Raw genomic sequence first — 27,063 nt, forward strand, 5'->3', positions numbered from 1 at the left:
AATGATGTAGGTACAGATAGTATTGCCTCCCTGTCTCTCCCTGTAAATGATGTAGGTACAGATAGTACTGCCTCCCTGTCTCTTGCTGTAAATGATGTAGGTACAGATAGTACCGCCTCCCTATCTCTCCCTAGGTCTATGCTACAACGTAACAGATACCAGCTGCATACAGTAGAACGGCTGCATAATATATATGTAAACCAGTCCGTGGTAACGGAATCCATAAGGCAATTCAGCATATACCCCAACCCGAACACAAACTTCAAAATATGAAGCTCGCTCATGTCTAATAAACATTGTACAGTATGTAGTTTGGAGTCAGTCCGGGCTATTCTCACCTTGTTTAATTCTCTGTATAAAATCCTGCAGCACCCTAAGGGGATGACGACGTAATAATATTCTTATAAGCCCATCTGCAAAAAAATTAAAGAAAATACCTTAATACATGGAAATCATTGGAATCAGTGGAATCTGACCAGTTCTACTTTACACCAGTTTGATAAGTCTCTTGTCTTTATCTATGGTCGCCTCATCACACTTAAAGGGAACCTGTCACCAGGATTTTGTGTATTGAGCTGAGGACATGGGTTGCTAGATGGCCGCTAGCACATCCACAATACCCAGTCCCCATAGCTCTGTGTGCTTTTATTGCTTTAAAAAACCGATTTGATACATATGCAAATTAACCTGAGATGAGTCCTGTAAGTGAGATGAGTCAGGGACAGGATTCATCTCAGGGTAATTTGCATATGTATCAAATCGTTTTTTTTCCACAATAAAAGCACACAGAGCTATGGGGACTGGGTATTGTGGATGTGCTAGCGGCCATCTAGCAACCCATGTCCTCAGCTCTATACACAAAATCCCGGTGACAGGTTCCCTTTAATATCCATGTCCTCCCAGCGCCCTCAGTCCGTGCACGCTATACTCACCTTCTTTAATGCTTTGTGTAAAATCCCGCTGCACCTTAAGCGGATAACGATAAAATACTATTCTTATAGACCCATCTGCAAAGAAATAAAGAAAATATATTATTACATAGAAATCATTGTAGATGACTGTATACCATAGAACTCTGTAAAGGGGTTCTCCGGACTACAGATATTAATGACTATTTTCAGGGTAAGTCATCAATGTCAGATCGGTGGGGGCCCGGCACTCCCTTTCAGTCATCTGCGGACGTTGACAAAGTGGAATTCCATAAAAATTTTGGGAAACATTCTATTTGCACCAAAGCCGAATTTCCTGGTGCTTCGCGGTAATATATAGTTGTTTTTTTTACTAAAATGGGGGCTACACGTGTTACAAAGTGAAAGTAAGATGCCCGGGAACGCAAGATCACCCATAATGCCATATAGACACAGCCAATCAGCAGCTAGTCAGCCCCTGTGATGTCATAGCCCTATAAAACCCTCATCCCGTCCGCTCTCCACCAAAATATTGGATAGGGAAAGTTCAGGGAGAGCGCAGGGAGCAGATGCTGATAAATCTGGTTGGCTAGGGGACAGGAGACGTGGTGCCTACATGTCATGGCCACCTGAGCCTTGTGGGGCTGAACTATAGCGGAGGAGGAGCAGGACCTTAATGGACAAGCAATGTATATAGATATGGGTGGTTTTTCTGCACAAGTGACAGGAGAGGAGCAGGAGGAGCTAGAGAGCGATGAAGAAGACCAGGCAGATGACCCCAGCCCCGTGGCAGTATGCAGTGGAGATGGAGGCAGGGAGTCTTTTCGAGACCCTTGCCCAAATTGCCAGATGCATACTGAGTTGCTTGCGTAGTGACAGCCGTATTATCACCATTCGGCGGAGGGATAAATACTGGCTCTCCACCATGTTAGACCCTCTCTGCTGTTCCAAAATGGGGGCTTTTTTTCCACCCGCTGAGAGGGAGGATAAAGTCAACTAATATCGAGACATCCTATGTAGTCAGCTGGCCGCTGCCTATATTGCGCTATCGCCCATCCTCACGAAGGTCTGAACGGAGAGGGCCCTCTGCACTCACATTCCACTTCCATGACTGCTGGAGGTGGGTGGGGGGCCAGGAGCAGTACCAGCTCCATCAGCAGCAACTTAAGTCTAGAGTCGCTGATGAGCAGTTTTCTTCACCCACCTACTGAGGAAACCACCTACCAGCAGCAGCTAGACATGGAGCAGAACCTGAACCAGCAGGTGGTGGCATACTTGGACTGCACCCTGCCACCCCACATCCAAGATCCCCTGGACTACAAGGCAGCCAAACTTGATTTGTGGCCGCAACTGGCCAAGTTTGCACTGGACAAGCTGTCCTGTCCGGCCAGTACTGTGGCATCAGAGCGGCAGTTTAGTGCAGCGGGGGCCGTAGTTACCCCAAGGAGAATTCGCCTTTCCACCCAAAATGTGGATAGACTGATCTTTGTGAAGATGAATCAGGCATGGATTAGCCAGGATATCCACATGCCAGTGTCTGATGCATCAGACTAGATCATTCTGGGTGCCACAACAAAACTTTGTGAAAAAAGACCAAGGCCACCTTCTACTGCCACCCACCATCTTCTGCTGTTACTGCCACTGCTGTTGCCCCCTATCTCCCCACTCTATGACTGGGCCACTATATTGACTCCTCATGCTGTTGCCACCCTCACCACTCTGTGACTGGGCCACTATGTTGGCTCCTCATGCTGTTGCCACCCTTACCACTCTGTAACTGGGCCGCTATGTTGACTCCTCATGCTGTTGCCACCCTCACCACTCTGTGACTGGGCCACTATGTTGGCTCCTCATGCTGTTGCCACCCTCACCACTCTGTGACTGGGCCACTATGTTGGCTCCTCATGCTGTTGCCACCCTCACCACTCTGTGACTGGGCCACTAAGTTGACTGCTCATGCTGTTGCCACCCTCACCACTTTGTGACTGGGCCACTAGTGTCCCTGTTTGGCCTTGTTGACATTTATTTTGCCGTTCTGCTGATCTGTCAGAAGAAATGAAAACCACAACGGATCCTGTCTTTGGAGTATCCATAAGGCCGGTATCCCATGCGCTTTGTGATGAATAAATTTGGAAATAAGTTAATTTTGGGGGAAAATTCGGCAAAGCGTTCGTATCAAATTTTTTAAAACTTTGCTCATCTCTAGTAATCAATATCAGTAGTCCAGACAACCCCTTGCATTTCGGGGGGTTATCTACAGAGGGATGCAGAGCAGTGGCGTAACTACCGGGGGAAGCAGCTGTTTCGGGGCCCGGGCTGACAAGGGGCCCGGCCGCCCAGGAGCAGTGTCTCAGACAGTCTTAGTTCCAAGCTGGGCCTGACTAGGGTTAAGCAGTAAACCGGTGTCAATGATATACCGCGGTATTAAGAAACAGCGATATTGATACAACGCCGTATTTTGTTGACGTCATAGGAGCGGTGATATGCGTGCTGCCCGCTCCTAAATCTGTGTCAGCCCGCCTCTGCATCGTGCATATGCATACCGTACATATCACTTCCTGCAGCGGCCAACCCCCCCCCCCCCCCCCGGCTCCTCTTCGCTCCCATATTCAAGTCTCTGCCCACCGGCCGAGCACAGGAGCGAGGCCCGCAAAGTCAGTCAGCAGTCCATGTCCAAGCCAAGGTGGGGGAAGAGGAGAGAGAGAGAGACCCTAACGGCCCGGGTGTCAGAAATAAAGGTTGTACTGTCTATGTCTTCTGCGGCCCTGGTCCTGCCTGCAAGCTGCACTGCACATGGTGATGGCCCCCATACAGGAGCAACACGAAGACATTACTGTATGAGGGCCACAAGACATTAATATACTGATGGCGGAGGGGTTACAAATTGTTGTCCCATACAGTATAATGTCACCTTGTGGCCTCTTTATAGTATAGTGACTCTTGTGGCCCACTGCCTGCTGAGTGGCCAGCCCATACAGTATATAATGTCTCCTTGTGCCCCGTTGCCTGCCCATACAGTATATAATGTCTCCTTGTGCCCCGCTGCCTGCCCATACAGTATATAATGTCTCCTTGTGCCCCGCTGCCTGCCCATACAGTATATAATGTCTCCTTGTGCCCCGCTGCCTGCCCATACAGTATATAATGTCTCCTTGTGCCCCGCTGCCTGCCCATACAGTATATAATGTCTCCTTGTGCCCCGCTGCCTGCCCATATAGTATATAATGTCTCCTTGTGCCCCGCTGCCTGCCCATATAGTATATAATGTCTCCTTGTGCCCCGCTGCCTGCCCATACAGTATATAATGTCTCCTTGTGCCCCGCTGCCTGCCCATATAGTATATAATGTCTCCTTGTGCCCCGCTGCCTGCCCATATAGTATATAATGTCTCCTTGTGCCCCGCTGCCTGCCCATACAGTATATAATGTCTCCTTGTGCCCCGCTGCCTGCCCATACAGTATATAATGTCTCCTTGTGCCCCGCTGCCTGCCCATATAGTATATAATGTCTCCTTGTGCTCCGCTGCCTGCCCATACAGTATATAATGTCTCCTTGAGCCCCGCTGCCTGCCCATATAGTATATAATGTCTCCTTGTGCCCCGCTGCCTGCCCATACAGTATATCATGTCTCCTTGCGCCCCCATACAGTATATAATGTCTCTTTGTGCCCCCCATACAGTATATAATGTCTCCTTGTGCACCGCTGCCTGCCCATATAGTATATAATGTCTCCTTGTGCCCCGCTGCCTGCCCATATAGTATATAATGTCTCCTTGTGCCCCGCTGCCTGCCCATACAGTATATAATGTCTCCTTGAGCCCCGCTGCCTGCCCATATAGTATATAATGTCTCCTTGTGCCCCGCTGCCTGCCCATATAATGTCTCCTTGTGCCCCTCTGCCTGCCCATACAGTATATGTCTCCTTGTGCCCCCCATACAGTATATAATGTCTCATTGTGCCCCCCATACAGTATATAATGTCTCCTTGTGCCCCGCTGCCTGCCCATATAGTATATAATGTCTCCTTGCGCCCTGCTGCCTGCCCAGCCAGTCCATATAGTATATAATGTCTTCTTGTGCCCCCCATACAGTATATAATGTCTCCTTGTGCCCCGCTGCCTGCCCATATAGTATATAATGTCTCCTTGTGCCCCGCTGCCTGCCCATACAGTATATCATGTCTCCTTGTGCCCCCCATACAGTATATAATGTCTCCTTGTGCCCCGCTGCCTGCCCATATAGTATATAATGTCTCCTTGTGCCCACTGCCTGCCCATATAGAATATAATGTCTCATTGTGCCCCGCTGCCTGCCCATATAGAATATAATGTCTCATTGTGCCCCGCTGCCTGCCCATATAGTATATAATGTCTCCTTGTGCCCACTGCCTGCCCATATAGTATATAATGTCTCCTTGTGCCCCGCTGCCTGCCCATATAGTATATAATGTCTCCTTGTTCCCCGCTGCCTGCCCATATAGTATATAATGTCTCCTTGTGCCCCACTGCCTGCCCATACAGCATATAATGTCTCCTTGTGCCCCGCTGCCTGCCCATATAGTATATAATGTCTCCTTGTGCCCCCCATATAGTATATAATGTCTCCTTGTGCCCCGCTGCCTGCCCATATAGAATATAATGTCTCATTGTGCCCCGCTGCCTGTCCATACAGTATATAATGTCTCCTTGTGCCCCGCTGCCTGCCCATATAGAATATAATGTCTCATTGTGCCCCGCTGCCTGCCCATACAGTATATAATGTCTCCTTGTGCCCCGCTGCCTGCCCATATGGTATATAATGTCTCCTTGTGCCCCGCTGCCTGCCCAAACAGTATATAATGTCTCATTGTGCCCCGCTGCCTGCCCATACAGTATATCATGTCTCCTTGTGCCCCGCTGCCTGCCCATATAGTATATAATGTCTCATTGTGCCCCGCTGCCTGCCCATACAGTATATAATGTCTCCTTGTGCCCCGCTGCCTGCCCATATAGTATATAATGTCTCCTTGTGCCCCGCTGCCTGCCCATATAGAATATAATGTCTCATTGTGCCCCGCTGCCTGCCCATACAGTATATAATGTCTCCTTGTGCCCCGCTGCCTGCCCATATAGTATATAATGTCTCCTTGTGCCCCGCTGCCTGCCCATATAGTATATAATGTCTCCTTGTGCCCCGCTGCCTGCCCATACAGTATATAATGTCTCCTTGTGCCCCGCTGCCTGCCCATATAGTATATCATGTCTCCTTGTGCCCCCAAGTCTTTTTTCTTCTAAAAGGGCATGTTCCTGACCTAAAGCGACAGGCGGGAGAAGCAGCACGGCAGCGCACATCACTCGGCTTTTCAGGTATGTGCGCACTGCCTGTACCCCCCTGGCCCTTGCCTGCAGCCAAGTTCTGGGCATAATGAAGAGACTGGGAGAGTAGAAGAAAGCAGGCCAGGTACAGCAGATTGCATCTCTGCTATAGCACCCCTTCACTTACTGTGCGTTGACGGTGACATTGGGGGCCCGTGACAGGTAGTCATTCCAGCCTCTGCCCACTCCTTTCTGTGCCAGCCTTCTGTAATAAAGCATGCAGTACATGGCAGCCTCCCCTCTGCTGTGGGGCCCAGTCGCTATTATATTCGGCAGCGCTTTACACTCACAGTCTCCCTATCAGTCTGTCTTTGGAGTGTAGTAGGAAACCAGAGAACCCCCCACGCAAACACAGGAAGAACATACAAACTCCATGCAGATGTTGTCCTTGGTCGGATTTGAACCTAGGACCCCAGCGCTGCAAGGCACCTGTGCTAACTGCTGAGCCACCGTGCTACCTATTACTACCACTTATTTTGGCACTTTTATATATGCATGGCAGGATGGTCCTGGGCTGGCATCGGGTGTGCACCTATATGCATTAGTCCCTTTGCCACATGACAGACGGTAGGTAGTGGCCTTGTTACAGATTTTCCCTTGGAGTTCACTATCCATAGTGAACTCCTTTAACATCTCGTATACTGTATTTTAGGAACATGCACTTACCTCTTCTATAACATACGCTATATACAGTCTCGCAACCTAGAAAAAAAAAACACTCAGTCACATCGTAATACTAATAATATATATATATCACTGTACTTATCTTGATAACTGATTCTGCTTTTTAACCTCTTTTAGACCCCAGAGCTGCATTCTTACTTCTGCCGGCTTCACAGCTGGAATCTCCTAGCTCAGTCATTGGTCTCTTCTTTATACGTCTGTATATCTTTAAACCTCTAGAGGGGTCATTCCCCATTTTTTTTCTGTAGAAGAAAGGAAAAGTGAGTGAGAAATGACAGTTCTGTCTATGGTTACAATGTTACAGGCGAACTAATGCCTAAACAAACATAACCGCAGGACTGAGCTAGGAAGGCGCGGAGGAGGGCCCTAGCGTTGCAGTGCCTCCGCCGGACGTCACAGGGCAGGGGAGGTCGGGAGGAGGAGCAAGCAAGTACCGTATTTTTCGCTTTATAAGATGCACCTGATGATAAGATGCACCTAGGTTTTTGAGAAGGAAAAGAAGAAAAAAAGGTGTGCTTTTGGTGGGTTTTGAACTAATAGCGATCTGTGGATGACACTGTTATTGAGGGGATCTGTGGATGAGGCACTGTTATGGGGGATCTGTGGATGACACATTGTTATGGGGGATCTGTGGATGACTCACTGTTATGGGGGATCTGTGGATGACACACTGTTATGGGGGATCTGTGGATGACACACTGTTATGGGGGATCTGTGGATGACTCACTGTTATGGGGGCATCTGTGTGGATGACACTGTTATGGGGGATCTGTGGATGACACACTGTTATGGGGGATCTGTGGATGACACACTGTTATGGGGGATCTGTGGATGACACTGTTATGGGGGATCTGTGGATGACACATTGTTATGGGGGATCTGTGGATGACTCACTGTTATGGGGGATCTGTGGATGACACTGTTATGGGGGATCTGTGGATGACACATTGTTATGGGGGATCTGTGGATGACTCACTGTTATGGGGGATCTGTGGATGACGCACTGTTATGGGGGATCTGTGGATGACACACTGTTATGGGGGATCTGTGGATGACACACTGTTATGGGGGATCTGTGGATGATGCACTGTTATGGGGGATCTGTGGATAACACACTGTTATGGGGGATCTGTGGATGACGCACTGTTATGGGGGATCTGTGGATGACGCACTGTTATGGGGATCTGTGGATGACACACTGTTATGGGGATCTGTGGATGAGGCACTGTTATGGGGGATCTGTGGATGACGCACTGTTATGGGGGATCTGTGGATGACGCACTGTTATGGGGATCTGTGGATGAGGCACTGTTATGGGGATCTGTGGATGAGGCACTGTTATGGGGGATCTGTGGATGACACACTGTTATGGGGGATCTGTGGATGATGCACTGTTATGGGGGCTCTATGGATGACTAACTGTTATGAGGGATCTGTGGATGACTCACTGTTATGGGGGATCTGTGGATGACGCACTGTTATGGGGGATCTGTGGATGACGCACTGTTATGGGGATCTGTGGATGAGGCACTGTTATGGGGGATCTGTGGATGATGCACTGTTATGGGGGATCTGTGGATAACACACTGTTATGGGGGATCTGTGGATGACGCACTGTTATGGGGATCTGTGGATGAGGCACTGTTATGGGGATCTGTGGATGATGCACTGTTATGGGGGATCTGTGGATAACACACTGTTATGGGGGATCTGTGGATGACGCACTGTTATGGGGGATCTGTGGATGACGCACTGTTATGGGGATCTGTGGATGACGCACTGTTATGGGGGATCTGTGGATGACGCACTGTTATGGGGGATCTGTGGATGACGCACTGTTATGGGGGCTCTATGGATGACTCACTGTTATGAGGGATCTGTGGATGACTCACTGTTATGGGGGATCTGTGGATGACGGACACTGTTATGGGGGATCTGTGGATGAAGCACTGTTATGGGGGATCTGTGGATGACGCACTGTTATGGGCGCTCTATGGATGACTCACTGTTATGAGGGATCTGTGGATGACTCACTGTTATGGGGGATCTGTGGATGACGCACTGTTATGGGGGATCTGTGGATGATGCACTGTTATGGGGGATCTGTGGATGACTCACTGTTATGGGGGATCTGTGGATAACACACTGTTATGGGGGATCTGTGGATGACTCACTGTTATGGGGGATCTGTGGATGACTCACTGTTATGGGGGGATCTGTGGATGACGGACACTGTTATGGGGGATCTGTGGATGACTCACTGTTATGGGGATCTGTGGATAACTGTCACAACCAGACAGCTGAGAAGCTCTGACAGAGGCCTTTCAGAACCTCCTCCTTGAGTTCTCTTTGTTGTGCTGTTCAGTTCCTCATCTCGTTAGCCTCTCTGCTGTCATGGAGTTGGACTGATTGCATCCCTCTAAATTCCTCCCCATAATTCATTACTGGGCGGCTTATACTTCTTCCTGGAGTGTGTGTGCATGCTTATCCTGTTTCCCAGTCTGCTACAAAGTTAAGTGCTGAACATTTATCTGTTATTTTCTGTTTGCTGGATCCCAGGTGACCCTGACTCCCTCCGTGTCTGGTGTAGGGAGCCGGTGGTCGTGTCCCCTCACTATTGTAGGGTGTTCAGGGGTTATATAGTCGAGGTACGTGGATATGCAACCTTCCACCTTTCGGATCTTTGCATAGGCTGAGCAGCCAGGGAAAGTCTCAGGTCTTGTGCAGGGGTCTCCCTTTTGGTTCCTTAGCTTTGGATCCAGTGAGTCATATATGCATGTTGCTTTGTCTTGTTTCCTGTACACCGTCCGTGACAATAACACACTGTTATGGGGATCTGTGGATGACGCACTGTTATGGGGGATCTGTGGATGACACACTGCTATGGGGGGATCTGTGGATGACACACTGCTATGGGGGGATCTGTGGATGACACACTGCTATGGGGGGATCTGTGGATGACACACTGCTATGGGGGGATCTGTGGATGACACACTGCTATGGGGGGATCTTTGGATGACACACTGTTATGGGGGATCTGTGGATGACGCACTGGGATGGGGGACCCGTGGATGAAACTGTTATGGAGATATCTGTGGATGGCATTGTTATGGGGGAATCTGTGGATGACGCACTGTTATGGGGATCTGTGGATGACACACTGTTATGGGGGATCTGTGGATGACGCACTGTTATGGCGTGGATCTGTGGATGACGCACTGTTATGGAGATATCTGTGGATGGCACTGTTATGGGGGCATCTGTGGATGACTCACTGTTATGGGGGGATCTGTGGATGATGCACTGGTATGGGGGACCTGTGGATGACACTGTTATGGAGATATTTGTGGATGACACTGTTATGGGGGCATCTGTAGATGACGCACTGTTATGGAGATATCTGTGGATGACACTGTTATGGGGGGCATCTGTGGATGATGCACTGTTATGGGGGCATCTGTGTGGATGACACTGTTATGGGGGATCTGTGGATGACACTGTTATGGGGGGATCTGTGGATGACACTGTTATGGGGGGATCTGTGGATGACACTGTTATGGGGGGATCTGTGGATGACGCACTGTTATGGGGGATCTGTGGATGACGCACTGTTATGGGGGATCTGTGGATGACGCACTGTTATGGCGTGGATCTGTGGATGACGCACTGTTATGGAGATATCTGTGGATGGCACTGTTATGGGGGCATCTGTGGATGACTCACTGTTATGGGGGGATCTGTGGATGATGCACTGGTATGGGGGACCTGTGGATGACACTGTTATGGAGATATTTGTGGATGACACTGTTATGGGGGCATCTGTAGATGACGCACTGTTATGGAGATATCTGTGGATGACACTGTTATTGAGGGGATCTGTGGATGAGGCACTGTTATGGGGGATCTGTGGATGACACTGTTATGGGGGATCTGTGGATGACACATTGTTATGGGGGATCTGTGGATGACTCACTGTTATGGGGGCATCTGTGTGGATGACACTGTTATGGGGGATCTGTGGATGACACTGTTATGGGGGATCTGTGGATGACACATTGTTATGGGGGATCTGTGGATGACTCACTGTTATGGGGGATCTGTGGATGACACTGTTATGGGGGATCTGTGGATGACACATTGTTATGGGGGATCTGTGGATGACTCACTGTTATGGGGGATCTGTGGATGACGCACTGTTATGGGGGATCTGTGGATGACACACTGTTATGGGGGATCTGTGGATGACGCACTGTTATGGGGGATCTGTGGATGACGCACTGTTATGGGGGATCTGTGGATGACACACTGTTATGGGGGATCTGTGGATGATGCACTGTTATGGGGGATCTGTGGATAACACACTGTTATGGGGGATCTGTGGATGACGCACTGTTATGGGGGATCTGTGGATGACGCACTGTTATGGGGATCTGTGGATGACGCACTGTTATGGGGATCTGTGGATGAGGCACTGTTATGGGGATCTGTGGATGACGCACTGTTATGGGGGATCTGTGGATGACGCACTGTTATGGGGGATCTGTGGATGACGCACTGTTATGGGGATCTGTGGATGAGGCACTGTTATGGGGATCTGTGGATGAGGCACTGTTATGGGGGATCTGTGGATGACACACTGTTATGGGGGATCTGTGGATGATGCACTGTTATGGGGGCTCTATGGATGACTCACTGTTATGAGGGATCTGTGGACGACTCACTGTTATGGGGGATCTGTGGATGACGGACACTGTTATGGGGGATCTGTGGATGATGCACTGTTATGGGGGATCTGTGGATGAGGCACTGTTATGGGCGCTCTATGGATGACTCACTGTTATGGGGATCTGTGGATGACTCACTGTTATGGGGGATCTGTGGATGACGCACTGTTATGGGGGATCTGTGGATGATGCACTGTTATGGGGGATCTGTGGATGACTCACTGTTATGGGGGATCTGTGGATGAGGCACTGTTATGGGCGCTCTATGGATGACTCACTGTTATGAGGGATCTGTGGATGACTCACTGTTATGGGGGATCTGTGGATGACGCACTGTTATGGGGGATCTGTGGATGACGCACTGTTATGGATATCTGTGGATGAGGCACTGTTATGGGGGATCTGTGGATGACGCACTGTTATGGGGGATCTGTGGATGACGCACTGTTATGGGGATCTGTGGATGAGGCACTGTTATGGGGGATCTGTGGATGATGCACTGTTATGGGGATCTGTGGATGACGCACTGTTATGGGGATCTGTGGATGATGCACTGTTATGGGGGATCTGTGGATAACACACTGTTATGGGGGATCTGTGGATGACGCACTGTTATGGGGGATCTGTGGATGACGCACTGTTATGGGGATCTGTGGATGACGCACTGTTATGGGGGATCTGTGGATGACGCACTGTTATGGGGGATCTGTGGATGACGCACTGTTATGGGGGCTCTATGGATGACTCACTGTTATGAGGGATCTGTGGATGACTCACTGTTATGGGGGATCTGTGGATGACGGACACTGTTATGGGGGATCTGTGGATGATGCACTGTTATGGGGGATCTGTGGATGAGGCACTGTTATGGGCGCTCTATGGATGACTCACTGTTATGAGGGATCTGTGGATGACTCACTGTTATGGGGGATCTGTGGATGACGCACTGTTATGGGGGATCTGTGGATGATGCACTGTTATGGGGGATCTGTGGATGACTCACTGTTATGGGGGATCTGTGGATAACACACTGTTATGGGGGATCTGTGGATGACGGACACTGTTATGGGGGATCTGTGGATGACTCACTGTTATGGGGATCTGTGGATAACTGTCACAACCAGACAGCTGAGAAGCTCTGACAGAGGCCTTTCAGAACCTCCTCCTTGAGTTCTCTTTGTTGTGCTGTTCAGTTCCTCATCTCGTTAGCCTCTCTGCTGTCATGGAGTTGGACTGATTGCATCCCTCTAAATTCCTCCCCATAATGCATTACTGGGCGGCTTATACTTCTTCCTGGAGTGTGTGTGCATGCTTATCCTGTTTCCCAGTCTGCTACAAAGTTAAGTGCTGAACATTTATCTGTTATTTTCTGTTTGCTGGATCCCAGGTGACCCTGACTCCCTCCGTGTCTGGTGTAGGGAGCCGGTGGTCGTGTCCCCTCACTATTGTAGGGTGTTCAGGGGTTATATAGTCGAGGTACGTGGATATGCAACCTTCCACCTTTCGGATCTTTGCATAGGCTGAGCAGCCAGGGAAAGTCTCAGGTCTTGTGCAGGGGTCTCCCTTTTGGTTCCTTAGCTTTGGATCCAGTGAGTCATATATGCATGTTGCTTTGTCTTGTTTCCTGTACACCGTCCGTGACAATAACACACTGTTATGGGGATCTGTGGATGACGCACTGTTATGGGGGATCTGTGGATGACACACTGCTATGGGGGGATCTGTGGATGACACACTGCTATGGGGGGATCTGTGGATGACACACTGCTATGGGGGGATCTGTGGATGACACACTGCTATGGGGGGATCTGTGGATGACACACTGCTATGGGGGGATCTGTGGATGACACACTGCTATGGGGGGATCTTTGGATGACACACTGTTATGGGGGATCTGTGGATGACGCACTGGGATGGGGGACCCGTGGATGAAACTGTTATGGAGATATCTGTGGATGGCATTGTTATGGGGGAATCTGTGGATGACGCACTGTTATGGGGGATCTGTGGATGACGCACTGTTATGGGGGATCTGTGGATGACGCACTGTTATGGCGTGGATCTGTGGATGACGCACTGTTATGGAGATATCTGTGGATGGCACTGTTATGGGGGCATCTGTGGATGACTCACTGTTATGGGGGGATCTGTGGATGATGCACTGGTATGGGGGACCTGTGGATGACACTGTTATGGAGATATTTGTGGATGACACTGTTATGGGGGCATCTGTAGATGACGCACTGTTATGGAGATATCTGTGGATGACACTGTTATGGGGGGCATCTGTGGATGATGCACTGTTATGGGGGCATCTGTGTGGATGACACTGTTATGGGGGATCTGTGGATGACACTGTTATGGGGGGATCTGTGGATGACACTGTTATGGGGGGATCTGTGGATGACACTGTTATGGGGGGATCTGTGGATGACACTGTTATGGGGGGATCTGTGGATGACACTGTTTTGGGGGGATCTGTGGATGACACTGTTTTGGGGGGATCTGTGGATGACACTGTTTTAGGGGGATCTGTGGATGACACTGTTTTGGGGGGATCTGTGGATGACACTGTTATGGGGGGCATCTGCGGATGATGCACTGTTATGGGGGGCATCTGCGGATGATGCACTGTTATGGGGGGCATCTGTGGATGATGCACTGTTATGGGGGCATCTGTGTGGATGATGCACTGTTATGGGGGCATCTGTGTGGATGACAATGTTATGGGGGATCTGTGGATGACACTGTTATGGGGGGATCTGTGGATGGCACTGCTATGGGGGGATCTGTGGATGACACTGTTATGGGGGGATCTGTGGATGACACTGTTATGGGGGGATCTGTGGATGACACTGTTATGGGGGGATCTGTGGATGACACTGTTATGGGGGGATCTGTGGATGACACTGTTATGGGGGGATCTGTGGATGACACTGTTATGGGGGGATCTGTGGATGACACTGTTATGGGGGGGATCTGTGGATGACACTGTTATGGGGGGATCTGTGGATGACACTGTTATGGGGGGGGATCTGTGGATGACACTGTTATGGGGGGGGATCTATGGATGACACATATATGGTATCTTATGCTATAAAATATGTGTCATCCACAGATCTTCCCCCCATAACAGTGTCCCTGTGTAAATAGTGACCCAGGGGGTGGAGGCCGGCAACTGGTGTTGGAATTGCGGCGGGGCCTGGTGCAGTCACTGTACTCTATTATACCGGGCCCCGCTCACAGCAGTCTTTATTATGTAAGTGTAGTCATGGCTGGGAGGCTGGAGCTAGTACTATCAAACTACCGTAGCAGGCAGGCCAGCCGGCAGCGTAACGTCACTCACTATGTCACGCGCCGGCTCCTCCCACTTTATTAATGAAGCAGGCAGAGCAGGCGTGTGACGGAGTGAGGCCAGCTTGCCTGCCTGCTACGGTAGTTTTTGGGACGGATCCGGCGGAGCATATATTTGTGGCCAGTGGGGCTCAAGAGGCAGCTGCCCGTTTTGCCCGCGTTAAAGACTGCCCTGCCTAGCACGGACCAAAGAGTCATTACTTGGATATAGAGTGAGTCTAGTGGAGATAGAAGCAGCCTTAGCTCATGGGCTCCACAAGCACCAGTGACCGGGAGAAGCCTAAAAGCACCTAGACACAGCCTGACGACTAGGCGCAAAGTTGTCTATTACCACAAGCCTCTATGGACATGGTGGACCAGAGTATATAAAAGCGTCCTGTACAAATAATGGAGCAGCGGATTTTGCCTGCCGCTAGGGAGACCGCCCTGTGGATAGCTAATTACAAGTAAGAAGTTATTATATCCAGAACCTGAGTGCTGGAGGGTGGACCTAGTGTAGATATAAGAAGGAATCTCTCCCACCTGTTAGAAAGGAAATTCTGGAAGCTACAATTGTCAAGCCTGTTATAGGGATTACAGCTGATATTTGGATTACCACTCTTGCCATATAAATGAACTGTACTGACGACCCTGAGACAATTAGTCAAGTAAAAGTTCCATTGTTTTCAACCATTGACTCCTCTTCCTTTCTACAACCTTCCTTTGCACCTAACGGTGCTGGCGTCACGAACACCAGGGACCCTGCCCCCAAGGCACCTAAAAACCCAAACCACCAAGGGCACATCAACCACCATCTGGCGGGAATCCCTGGACAAACAGAGTGTGCCCCGAAGGAACTGGTGCTGTCTTTCCCATCACTGCACGCCGGCCCAGGGAGCGCTGCTAACCGTGAGTAAAACAACTACAGCCTCTATCGGCCCACCGTAGCTCACGTGTTGCCCCTGCGGCCCGGTCGCTGCATTAATTTGGCATCACGAACAGGATCAAAATCCTCCGCGCCTAGTGTGAATAGGACCCCAAATGATATGTGTCTATATGAGAGAGACTTTGTTTGTTATTTTGAGCAACTTGCAAAATGAACTAGCAACAGTCTGACGCACAAGCTACAAAGGTGTCGGTGTCCCTTTTTTGCCCAAAACAACCCCGCAGGAAGGTGTAACAGTTCACAAATTGGTGTCGGATGCGGGCAGACAGATCCCTGCCAGATACCATCCATCTAGCAACTTGAATTGCATTTCATCTTATCATCCAATACGATGGAAGACCTGGTGTTGAGGTTGGCACAAGCCTGTGCAACCCAGCAAGACGCAAATGCAGTCTAGCAAGAGACTAATGCCAGATATGAAAAGGCTTTGGCTGCCCAGCAGGAGGCGCAGCAGGAAATTGTACGTCTGTTGAGTACTCAGGTGACGGCACTAGCTGAGGCCTCGAAAAGAGACAGGCAAATGCAAGCTGAAGCCGCTCGGAAAGACAGAAGAACTCTTACAGAGGTTCTGCAGCAGCTGGCGAATACGCATCAGGATCGACCTAGCAATAGTGGGTTGATCAAAGCAAGCCATTTTCTTCAGAATATGACCCCACACGATGACGTGGAAGCGTTTCTGAATACGTTTGAACGTACCGCAGACCAGGAGGGGTGGCCTAAGACTCAGTGGGCGGGGTTGGTTGCTCCGTTTCTAACGGGTGACTCTCAGAAAGCGTATTTTGATTTGTTTGCCGAGAATACCCAGGACTACTAGAAGCTAAAGCTAGAAATCCTCCGCCGTTTGGGTGTCACTCCTGCTGTGCTGGCCCAACGAGTGCACCGCTGGAATTAACAACCAAATAAGTCTCCCAGGTCACAGATGCATCACTTAATTTATCTGGTACGAAGGTGGTTGCAACCTGAGATACTCACGGCACCCCAGATTGTCGAAAAGGGTCACAATGGATCGCTCCCTGACAGCGCTGCCGTATGAGTTAAGAAAATGGGTCAGTCACGCTCCACAGGGCCTGTTCCAGTATGTGAGAATGCTATTTGGGCTTCATGGGGCCCCTGCCACCTTTTAGAGGTAAATGGATGAAGTCCTCAGGACACACCGGCACTTTGCGTCGGCGTACCTTGACGACGTGGTGATATTTAGCTCGGATTGGGAAAGTCATCTTCCCAAGGTCCAAGCGGTGGTAAACTCAATTCGGCAGGCTGGTCTGATGGCCAATCCCAAGAAATGTGCCCTGGGCCTTGAAGAGGCACGATACCTAGGGTACATTATTGGTAAAGGCCTCATCAAGCCTTAGGCTCAAAAGGTACAGGCAATTAAGGAGTGGCCTCAACCTTGCACAAAAAAAAACTGGTGAGGACGTTTCTGGGCATGGTAGGGTATTACCAGAGGTTTATTCCAGATTTTGCCACCATAGCTGCTCCACTTATTGACCTAATCAAGGGCAAAAGCTCGGGGGGAATTTCTTGGAACAAAGATGCTGAGGTTGCGTTCTGTAAACTCAAGGAGGTGTTATGCAGTAGGCCAGTTTTGATCACTCCTGATTTTTAAAAAAAAGTTTGTTCAAACAGATGCTTCCAATGTGGGCCTAGGGGCCGTGTTGTCACAGTTGGTGCATGGAGAAGAACACCCAGTGATATATTTGAGTAGGAAGCTAACCCCGGCTGAGAAAAACTATAGTATTGTGGAGTGCGAGTGTTTGGCCATCAAATGGGCTTTGGAGACTCTGCGATACTATCTGCTCGGCTGTCGATTTCAGTTAGTGACAGATCACTCCCCTCTTACCTGGATGTCACGGGCCAAAGATCATAATGCAAGGGTGACTCGCTGGTTCCTGTCACTACAGGACTATAATTTCTCAGTGGAGCACAGAGCAGGAAAGCTGCAGGCCAATGCTGACGCTCTCTCCCCAACTCATTTTATGTTCTCGGAAAGTGTTCGTACCCACGGGTTCGAACAGAGGGAGGGGGTATGTGACAGGGTGTCACAATGTTTTGCAGAGAAAGTGCTGGATGGTGTGTACATTGCACCAAGTTTCCGGCACTTCATGTGTTAAAAGGCTCCAGGAAGGTTTGGTTATCTTTGTTTCCAGAAGCTTCCTGGGAAAAAGAAAGCCAGTTTAGGGTCCTGGAGCCGGTCAGGGAAGAGTTGGGTGGGTTCCCTGACCACCCGGGGCCAGTCTGGGTTTTACCTGCCTGGGGGACTGCTCACACAGGTGTACTAATTAGGTCAGCAGGCCTGACCCAGGAGCTCTCTCTCTGGCAGTCTGTTTGAGAAGCTGCAAGCCCAGGAGCTCTGAGAGCGGTCGGCTTCTCTACCCAACTACTGAACTGTAAGTCCCTCTGTTTTCCCCCTTGAAAATGCTCTTTGTGTTGTGAGTTTAGCTGGGGCTGCCGAGTGAGATGGGCAGGAGCCAGACGGCTATCGTTTGCTTTGGTTTTGTTTGTTATTTTGAGCAAATTGCTAAATAAACTAGCAACAGTCTGACGCACCAGCTACAAAGGTGTCGGTGTTCCTGTTTCTGCCCAAAACAACCCCGCAGGAAGGTGTAACAGTTCACAAGATATATATATATTTATGGATGTGCCCCAAGCATCTATAAGTGTGTGTGTATATATACTGTATGTACAGTTAAACTGTGCCCAGAACCTCCAATGGATGCCCCCCTCTGGAATGTGCCTGCTGGGGGGGGGGGGGGGGGGAGACCGGCAACTGGACAATTATGTCCAGTTTCGGCCTCTTCAAAGGACAAATGATCAATAAAGATCCTCTGCCCTTTGTCACCAGCGCCGGAGATGGTATGCCTAACAAGGACACGAGAACAAAGAGTTCCCATGCCCCTGTGTGCGCCAGAGATGTGCGATACCTCCACAGGCGGAAGGATCAAAGGATCCCCCCGCCTGGGAGCGCGGGCTGGTGCGGTGATGTTATATCACCGCGCCAGCCCACGTGGTCCTGGCTGCAGGCGTGCGTGCGCACGCCTGCAGGGCGGGAAAACGGGAGCGAGTGCAGGCAGCTATGCACCGGGCTGCTCTAGGAGACACAGGACCCCCCCCCCCCTGAAGGGGAGCGCATCCGGCGCTCAAACACAGAGCTCAGAGTCTACCCGGCACTCCCTAACCCCGACCAGAAGAAGAGCGCAGGCAGCACTCCCATTGTTAACCCTTGCTGTCCAGCTACAACCCTGTGTTCCTTGGGCTGCATGTATTTACGCCTGCAGTGCCACAATTGTGTTTTTAACCCCTTGTAATCCCCATAGGGACAGTGAGTAGCCAGGCGGGTGGTTTGCTGCTAATGAATGTATGTAAGTGTATTGTATAGATAGTGTGTGTGGGTTGGAATGGGAATTGTGTGCTGTGTAGTGGAGTTAGGTTTGTATTGTGTTTATTGTAGTACTGTTTCTATACTGCGGTGTGTACGTCTATGTATATATAGTTATATTGATCTATAGATATAGCGTATTCTTAGACTTGTATAATTGTATTGTGTAATAAATATTCCTTATTGTTCATAATACAGTGTATGGTGTTTTTAGTATTCGCCGCCCTGGTATAGTGATAGTAAGTCACATGTAGTGTATATGCAATCAGAGGTAGTTATCGTGCCCACACCCTGCTACCGGCGGGAAAAAGTTAGTGACACCAACCTGAAGAGCGGGAAAATTGAGTTGCCGCTCCTTTAAAAAGCAGGAAGATTATTATTGTTGCGCCATCATAGACCTAGGGAGCGGGCCCAGAGAAGAGAGCGCGCAGGCCTGCACGTCGTGAGAGACCAGATAGAGAGCTGCCCGAGGAAAGATGGCGGAGAAAGACACGAACGTTGTGTCGGAGAAAGAGCGTCACCCGGTCCACGAGCGATAGACTGAGGAAGAGCGGGCCCGAGACTTCGATGCCAGAGTGCAGCCTTCTCTTCAACCAGCTGATCAGCGGGGGTCCTCAATATTAAAATCCTGGAAAACCCCCATCACTGTTGGATTTTGCTTGGCATGCTGTTTTAGAGGACCGTACGTGGGCACTTAGTGTTGGGGGGGCATGCTTCTAGCCGGCTGGGGGGGGCTCTGGTCGAGGTATTTGCCCTGAATGGGATTCTTTTACCAAGGGGCACCGTGTGTTGTGTGGCACTATTATTTTGGGGGAACTGATTACTGTCCGGACCACTGGGGGTAGCAGCAGGATGACACTGTGGGGGCTTTGTGCTGAGAAGGCGAGGAGGATAAGGGAGAAGCATTGTGGTGATCCGGACCCTGCAGACACCCCCTCAGTTCCCGTGGTCCTCTCTATTCTCTGCCGTGGCCCCAGAGTCAAGCAGCTGTCTGAGCAGCGACCGGACCACAGGGGCAATATGTGTGTTATGGTGGGCCGATGGGGGTAGTAGTAGTGGATTACTCACTGGGCCGGTGTACAGTGAATGGAAGGACAGCACCAGTTCCTTCGGGGCACACTCCGTTGTCCAGGGACTTTGGAGTCAGCCCTTGGAGGTTTGTTAGAACCCCCCCCTCCCCCCCCTCCAACTTTATGGGAACTCGGGCAAAAGCACATTTTCCATGAAACACAATCACAGTATTAGGGTCCATTCACACGTCCGTTTTTTCTTTCCTGATCTGTTCCGTTTTTTGCGGAACAGATCAGGACCAGATCAGGACCCATTCATTTTCAATGGGTCCTGGAAAAAATCGGACAGCACAATGTGTGCTGTCCGTTTCTGTTGTTCCGTTCCGCATGTCCGTTTAAATATAAAACATGTCCTATTATGTTCCTGAAAAATCGGATCCTGGTACAATGCAAAGTCAATGGTTCCGCAAAAAACGGAAGACATTCGGATGTCATTCCGTATGTCTTCCGTTTTTTGCGGAATCCGTTCCTGGAAACACATAGCAAATATTATTTATTTATTTTTATTTATATTTTTTTTCAAAGAAATCCAAACAACTTTATTTGATTATTGAAATGTATACATGTTTCCGTTTTTTGCGGATCCGCAAAAAACGGATGACATACGGAAACATTTTCAGGAACAACGGATCCGCAAAAAACGGACCGAAATTCGGATTATAGAAAAATACCGACGTGTGAATGTAGCCTGCAGAGTGATTCAGGACACTGCATCTGCTGTGGACTCCTGTAGTCAGGCTGCCACCCCCGGTAGACTTACCGTATCAGCTACACCGCCGCTCTAAGATGTATGCGTCTTCCAGCGTCCCCAACCTGTTTGCTGCCAACCCCTTTTCTGAAGGGAGGGTGCATTCTAGGAGCTCCCCCCTCCCAGGAAATGTGTGTCTAAACACCGCACGGACCTGCTCCGTAGCAGGAAATAGCCGACTCTACAGCAGCTGTCTATTTCCCATGACCTCTGAGCCCCCTGGTGGTCTGGTACGGAACTATCATGGGCTCTGTAAGGAGCTGCTTAACCCCTTGTGGTATGGGATCAGTTACAATTAATTTTTCCCAATAAAGTGGATCAGATGAATGGTAGAAAATCAGGTTTTTATGTGTATTTCATTTATTTTTATTTTTTTTACTCGTTTTATTGAAGTTTAACAAATAAGGCATGAGACAGAGAGGCATAGCAAGGATCCATCCCTTGCAGGGGATACACAGAAATCATGAGAGAACCCTAAGGAACTTGCAGGAGGTGCAAAAAATCAGAGAGGAGTGAGGAACAGATGTAACAAAGCTATGATCCAGAACATGAGAGTCTTACATGATCGGCCACAGAGGGCATGCACACGTGGCGCAGTGTTAGGGAGGAGGACCACCATTCTCCCCATACCTTGTGACATTTTTGTGGGCATTTTCTGTGCATGAATACCATTTATTTTTTCCATGCTCACAGCATGATTAACTAGTGATTTCCAAATCACTTTTCTAGCAAGGAGTAGGGTCTCACTCAGAAACACTGTATGGTAATGCCTTCAGCTCATGTTTACAGCCAAGAAATACTTACTAGAAGTGCACAAATAGTCCCACAACATGGACAGTGACACCAGATGGATTATTCCAATTTGCGATCTCCATTCATTATTTTGTTCAATGCGAAATATCGGCAATATGATTTTCACGTACGCGCATGTGCAAATGCACTATACAGTACCCAAATGCACTATAAAGAAAGTATATTGGTATATAACACCCCGCTTCAATCAGTGTTTTTTGGGGGACGACTGGTATATCACACCAGTAGAAATTATTTGTCCCAATGACGCTTGTCCCTCTATATACCTGCAGTATGGCAGCAGAACCGCACACAACTGCCGCACAATACAAATGCACTATAATATACTGTCTAACATAGAAAGTATATTATAACATTGTACAAGGAAGGCAATCCATTAGAATATACATGAATGTTACTATGAGGGTCCATTCACACGTCCGTAAGTGTTTTGCGGATCAGCAATTTGTGGACCGCACATCGTCGGCACTATAATAGAAAATGCCTAATCTTGTCTGCAATTGCGGACAAGAATAGGACATGATCTATTTTTTTGCGGAAACGGAAGCATGGATGCGGAAGTGAGGATCCGCAAGTAGTAAGGGGGTATATGTTTCGTCAAACTGCAAAGTGACAGGTACCACGCCCCCTTTTATACAGATACCCCCGCCCCTTTTATATTGCTTGATATTAAATTTATAGTGCTTGATATTAAATGTATATACTGTTGTGCAGTCACAGATGTCCTAAGACATATCCTACACAACCAAGCCCCAACACTCTGTGTCAATACACACCGCAATGTTGCAAAGTTGTATTCATTTAAAATGTTTACACGATACAAAATTTCAATATGCTGTAAAAATGTCAAAATGATCAATTTATCCGTATATCTATCTATCCCAATCTAACGTTTCAATAGATAAATATTTTATCCATCTACCTATCTATCTATCTATCTAACAATGTATCCATTTATCTATCTTTCTATCTACTATAACATGGCTATCTATCAAACATCTATCTATTTACATTTCTATCTATCAAACATCTATTTATCTTTCTATTTATCTAATGGGCTGTCTTTTTATCTTTCTTTCTATCTATTATCTTTCTATCCATCTATCTAACAATTTATCAATTTTTTTGTCTAGCTACCACATATCTAATTATCTACCAATCTATTTTATCTATTTATCTAGCTTCTAATAGCTATCTAACGTCCAATCTTTCTATCTATTTTCCTATCAATCTATCCATTTATCTAACAATTTATCCATTTATCTGTCTTTCTATATATCTTTCTATCTATTATCTATCTATTTTTCTATCAATCTTTCTCTCTATCTTTCTATCAATTTTTCTATCTATCCAGCTATCTAACAATTTATCCATTTATCTATCTATGATCAATTTATCCGTATATCTGTGCCGATATAGACAGACAATCCCCATCACAGCAATGTTGCAAAGTTGTATTCATTTGAAATGTTTACATAATTCAAAATTTCAAAGTGTTGTACAATATGCTGTAAAAATGTCAAAATGATCAATTTATCCGTATATCTATCTATCTTTCTATCCTTCTATCAATCTATCTATTTATCTTTCTATCAAACCTCTATTTATCTTTCTATCTAACCGTCTAGCTTTCCACTATCTATCTATCTATCACATATCTATTTATCTATCTACATATCTAGCTATTTGCCTATTTAACAATTTATCTAGACATCTATCTGTATTTCTCTCTATCTTTCTATCTATTATCTATCTTTCCACTATCTTTCTATCTATAACATATCTATTTATCTATCAATTTATCAATCAACAACCTATCTATCTATACAACTATTTATCTAGCTTCCAACAGCTATCAATTTATCTATCTATTTATGCATATATCTATGTATACGCATATCTAATTTTCAAGCTTCTAATATCTTTATAACGACAAATCTTTCTAACTAGCGATCTATCTATAACACGGCTATCTATCACATATCTATTTATCTTTCTATCTATCACATATCTATTTATCTATCAATTTATCTATCAACAATCTATCTAAATATCTGCCAATTTATTTATCTAGCTTCTAATATCTATCTAACAGCCTATCTTTCTAACAATCTATCTATATATAAAGATGTCACGAACATAAAATTTTCCGTTCGCGAACGCAAATTTCCGCAAATCTTTGCGAACGGGTGAATCGGGAGAACCGCCATAGACTTCAATAGGCAGGCGAATTTTAAACCCCACAGGGACTCTTTCTGGCCACAATAGTGATGGAAAAGTTGTTTCAAGGGGACTAACACCTGGACTGTGGCATGCCGGAGGGGGATCCATGGCAAATTACGTAGTTGACGCAGAGTCGGGTTTTAATCCATAAAGGGCATAAATCACCTAACATTCCTAAATTGTTTGGAATAACGTGCTTTAAAAGATCAGGTATGATGTTGTATCGATCAGGTAGTGTAAGGGTTACGCCCGCTTCACAGTGACAGACCAAACTCCCCGTTTAATGCACCGCAAACAACCGCAAGCAGTCCATTTGCACAACCGCAAACTCCCCATTTGCACAAGGTTGGATACCAAGCTAGCCATGTCCCGTTCCTTGTCCTCACTGACGTCATTGAAGGTTTCTTCCTCCACCCAGCCACGTACAACACCAAGGGTCCCCGAAAGGTGACAACAAGCCCCCTGGGACGCCTGCTGTGGTTGGTCTTCCACCTTCTCAAAGCCACCTTCCTCCTCTTCTTCAGACTCCTCTCTCTGCGTTGCCGCAGGTCCAGCAATCCACCACGACAAGGTTGCTTCTGGTGGTGATGGTGACCACAACTCTTCCTCTTCATGCTCATCTATGGCCTGATCCAGCACTCTTCGCAGGGCACGCTCCAGAAAAAAACGCATATGGGATGAGGTCGATGATGTTGCCTTGGGTTTGACTGACCAGGTTTGTCACCTCCGCAAAAGGACGCATGAGCCTACAGCCATTGTGCACGAGCGTTCAGTAACACTGCCAAAAAATACCCAGCTCCGCAGAGGCTGTCCTCTTTTTTTTTAAATTAAAAAAAAAACAGTTTTTACCAGTTTAATCTCTGTTTTGTCCCCTATCTGGGGCCGGTGTATGGAATAGATTTTAGGAACCGGGAGATGGAAAAAGATGCTTGGTCGGTCCTCTTACTTCCAATTTGGGGCACTGCGCGTGCACCGTGCAATGTACTGTGCCACCCGATCTGTGTGGTGTGTTAAGTAGTACTATTCCTATCTGTTTAATCCCTGTTACGTCCCCTATCAGGTGCCGGTGTATGGAATAGTTTAGGCAACCGCAAAGAGTTGTCAATAGTTGACACACTCATGACATAAATTTTATTCCTCTATGCGTCAATCGTGGTGTAGTGATGACTGTGCTCCTGCGCACGTTTGGGAGATTGCAGGCGATGGCGGTTTTTCAAAGCCTATAATCGTGCTGAGGTAGTTCAGTGACAGTTAAGTGACCCAGAAAACAATGATTCTGCAGTGTGAACCCATTGTTGGCCTATTAGGCTTTAATGATCACCTTAGATGATCACAAAGAAAATGTATGTTTTTTTCTATGCAAAATTATCCAGCCGATCGCTTTTGGTCTGTTCACAATGAAGCAACGACCTTATCATCTGGGGTGTGCCAACATTGCCATTGCCAACACACTCATAGAGGTGGTCGCTTCATTGTGATACGCAAGCCCCTTCACCACAACAAGGTAACGATCACGGAGGGGAATTGACACTTGTATGTGCCCTTTTTTTTGTTTTGTTTTTGCAGCCACAGTGCAGCACCAGAGGCCAGAAAAATTAGACATGTACACATGCCTGAAAAATTAGGTATTGTTGCAGCCGCTGCAGGCAGAAAGTGCCCTAAAACATTGCGGCTTAATCCCTAGTTGGTGGCGGAGAAGTCACGCAAGTCATCCGGCATGCAGAGATAAAATACAGCAGCGTGTGGACAATTTTATAGCCCAAGGCATCTCAGTCATCAGGCCATTTTTAGTCGAATGTATCGCCCACTGTCAGTCCCTTCGGGATCCATCCCTCATTCATCCTAATAAAGGTGAGGTAATCTAGACTTTTTTGACCTAGGCGACTTCTCTTCTCAGTGACAATACCTCCTGCTGCGCTGAAGGTCCTTTCTGACAGGACACTTGAAGCGGGGCAGGCCAGAAGTTCTATCGCAAACTGGGATAGCTCAGGCCACAGGTCAAGCCTGCACACCCAGTAGTCAAGGGGTTCATCGCTCCTCAGAGTGTCTATCTGCAGATAAGGCGAGGTAGTCTGCTACCTGTCGGTCGAGTCGTTCTCTAAGGCTGGATCCCGAAGGGCTGTGGCGATGCGTAGGACTTAAAAAGCTCTGCATGTCCTCCATCAACACGTCTGTAAAGCGTCCTGTCCTTGCCGCCGTGGTCATGGTAGGAGAAGGATTACTTTCACCTCTTCCCCTGTTGGATTCCCGTTGTGCTGTGACATCACCCTTATGCGCTGTGTAATGCATACTTTTTAACTTGTTTTGGAACTGCTGCATCCTTTCCAACTTCCGGTAATTTGGTAACATTTCAGGTACTTTCTGCTTATACCGGGGGTCTAGTAGCGTGGCCACCCAGTACAGGTTGTTCTCCTTCAGCCTTTTTATACGAGGGTCCCTCAACAGGCACGACAGCATAAAAGACCCCATTTGCACAAGGTTGTATGCCGAGCTACTCATGTCCCGTTCCTCGTCCTCACTGATCTCACTGAAGGTCTGTTCTTCCCCCCAGCCATGTACAACACCACGGGTACCAGATAGGTGACAACGAGCACCTTGGGATCCCTGCTGTGGTTAGTCTTCCTCCTCCTCAAAGCCATATTACTCCTCTGACTCCTCTTCCTCAGACTCCTCTTCCAGCGTTGCCGCAGGTCCAGCAAGCGATGCTGATAAGGCTGTTTCTGGTGGTGATGGTGACCACAACTCTTCCTCTTCACGCTCATCTACGGCCTGATCCAGCACTCTTCGCAGGGCACGGTCCAGGAAGAAAACAAATGGGATGATGTTGCTGATGGTGCCTTCGGTGCAACTTGTCACCTCCTCAAAAGGACGCATGAGCCTACAG

At 48.1% G+C, this 27,063-nt stretch overlaps 2 protein-coding genes across 6 annotated transcripts in view; one reads left to right on the forward strand and one right to left on the reverse strand.

The window, feature by feature from the left end:
• The window catches only part of LOC122945640, a 45,949-nt gene extending 24,654 nt beyond the window's left edge, over positions 1–21,295 (reverse strand). For 4 of the 5 annotated variants that reach the window (XM_044304768.1, XM_044304769.1, XM_044304767.1 and 1 more), the window contains exons 1-5: positions 21,156–21,295; positions 7,055–7,188; positions 6,929–6,964; positions 933–1,007; positions 339–413 (exon numbers count right to left, since the gene is read on the reverse strand). In XM_044304768.1, coding sequence (XP_044160703.1) covers positions 339–413; positions 933–1,007; positions 6,929–6,964; positions 7,055–7,181 — 313 coding nt within the window. In that variant the 5' untranslated portion in view covers positions 7,182–7,188; positions 21,156–21,295. The remainder of the gene's footprint in view (positions 1–338; positions 414–932; positions 1,008–6,928; positions 6,965–7,054; positions 7,189–21,155) is intronic. The other variant, XM_044304766.1, reaches the window with a different exon arrangement.
• The window catches only part of PERCC1 (proline and glutamate rich with coiled coil 1), a 47,171-nt gene continuing 38,231 nt past the window's right edge, over positions 18,124–27,063 (forward strand). The window contains exon 1 of the mRNA XM_044304770.1: positions 18,124–18,336. The gene's annotated coding sequence lies outside the window, so the exon portion shown is untranslated. The remainder of the gene's footprint in view (positions 18,337–27,063) is intronic.

Source organism: Bufo gargarizans, chromosome 8, assembly GCF_014858855.1.
Source record: "Bufo gargarizans isolate SCDJY-AF-19 chromosome 8, ASM1485885v1, whole genome shotgun sequence".
NCBI lineage: Eukaryota > Metazoa > Chordata > Amphibia > Anura > Bufonidae > Bufo > Bufo gargarizans.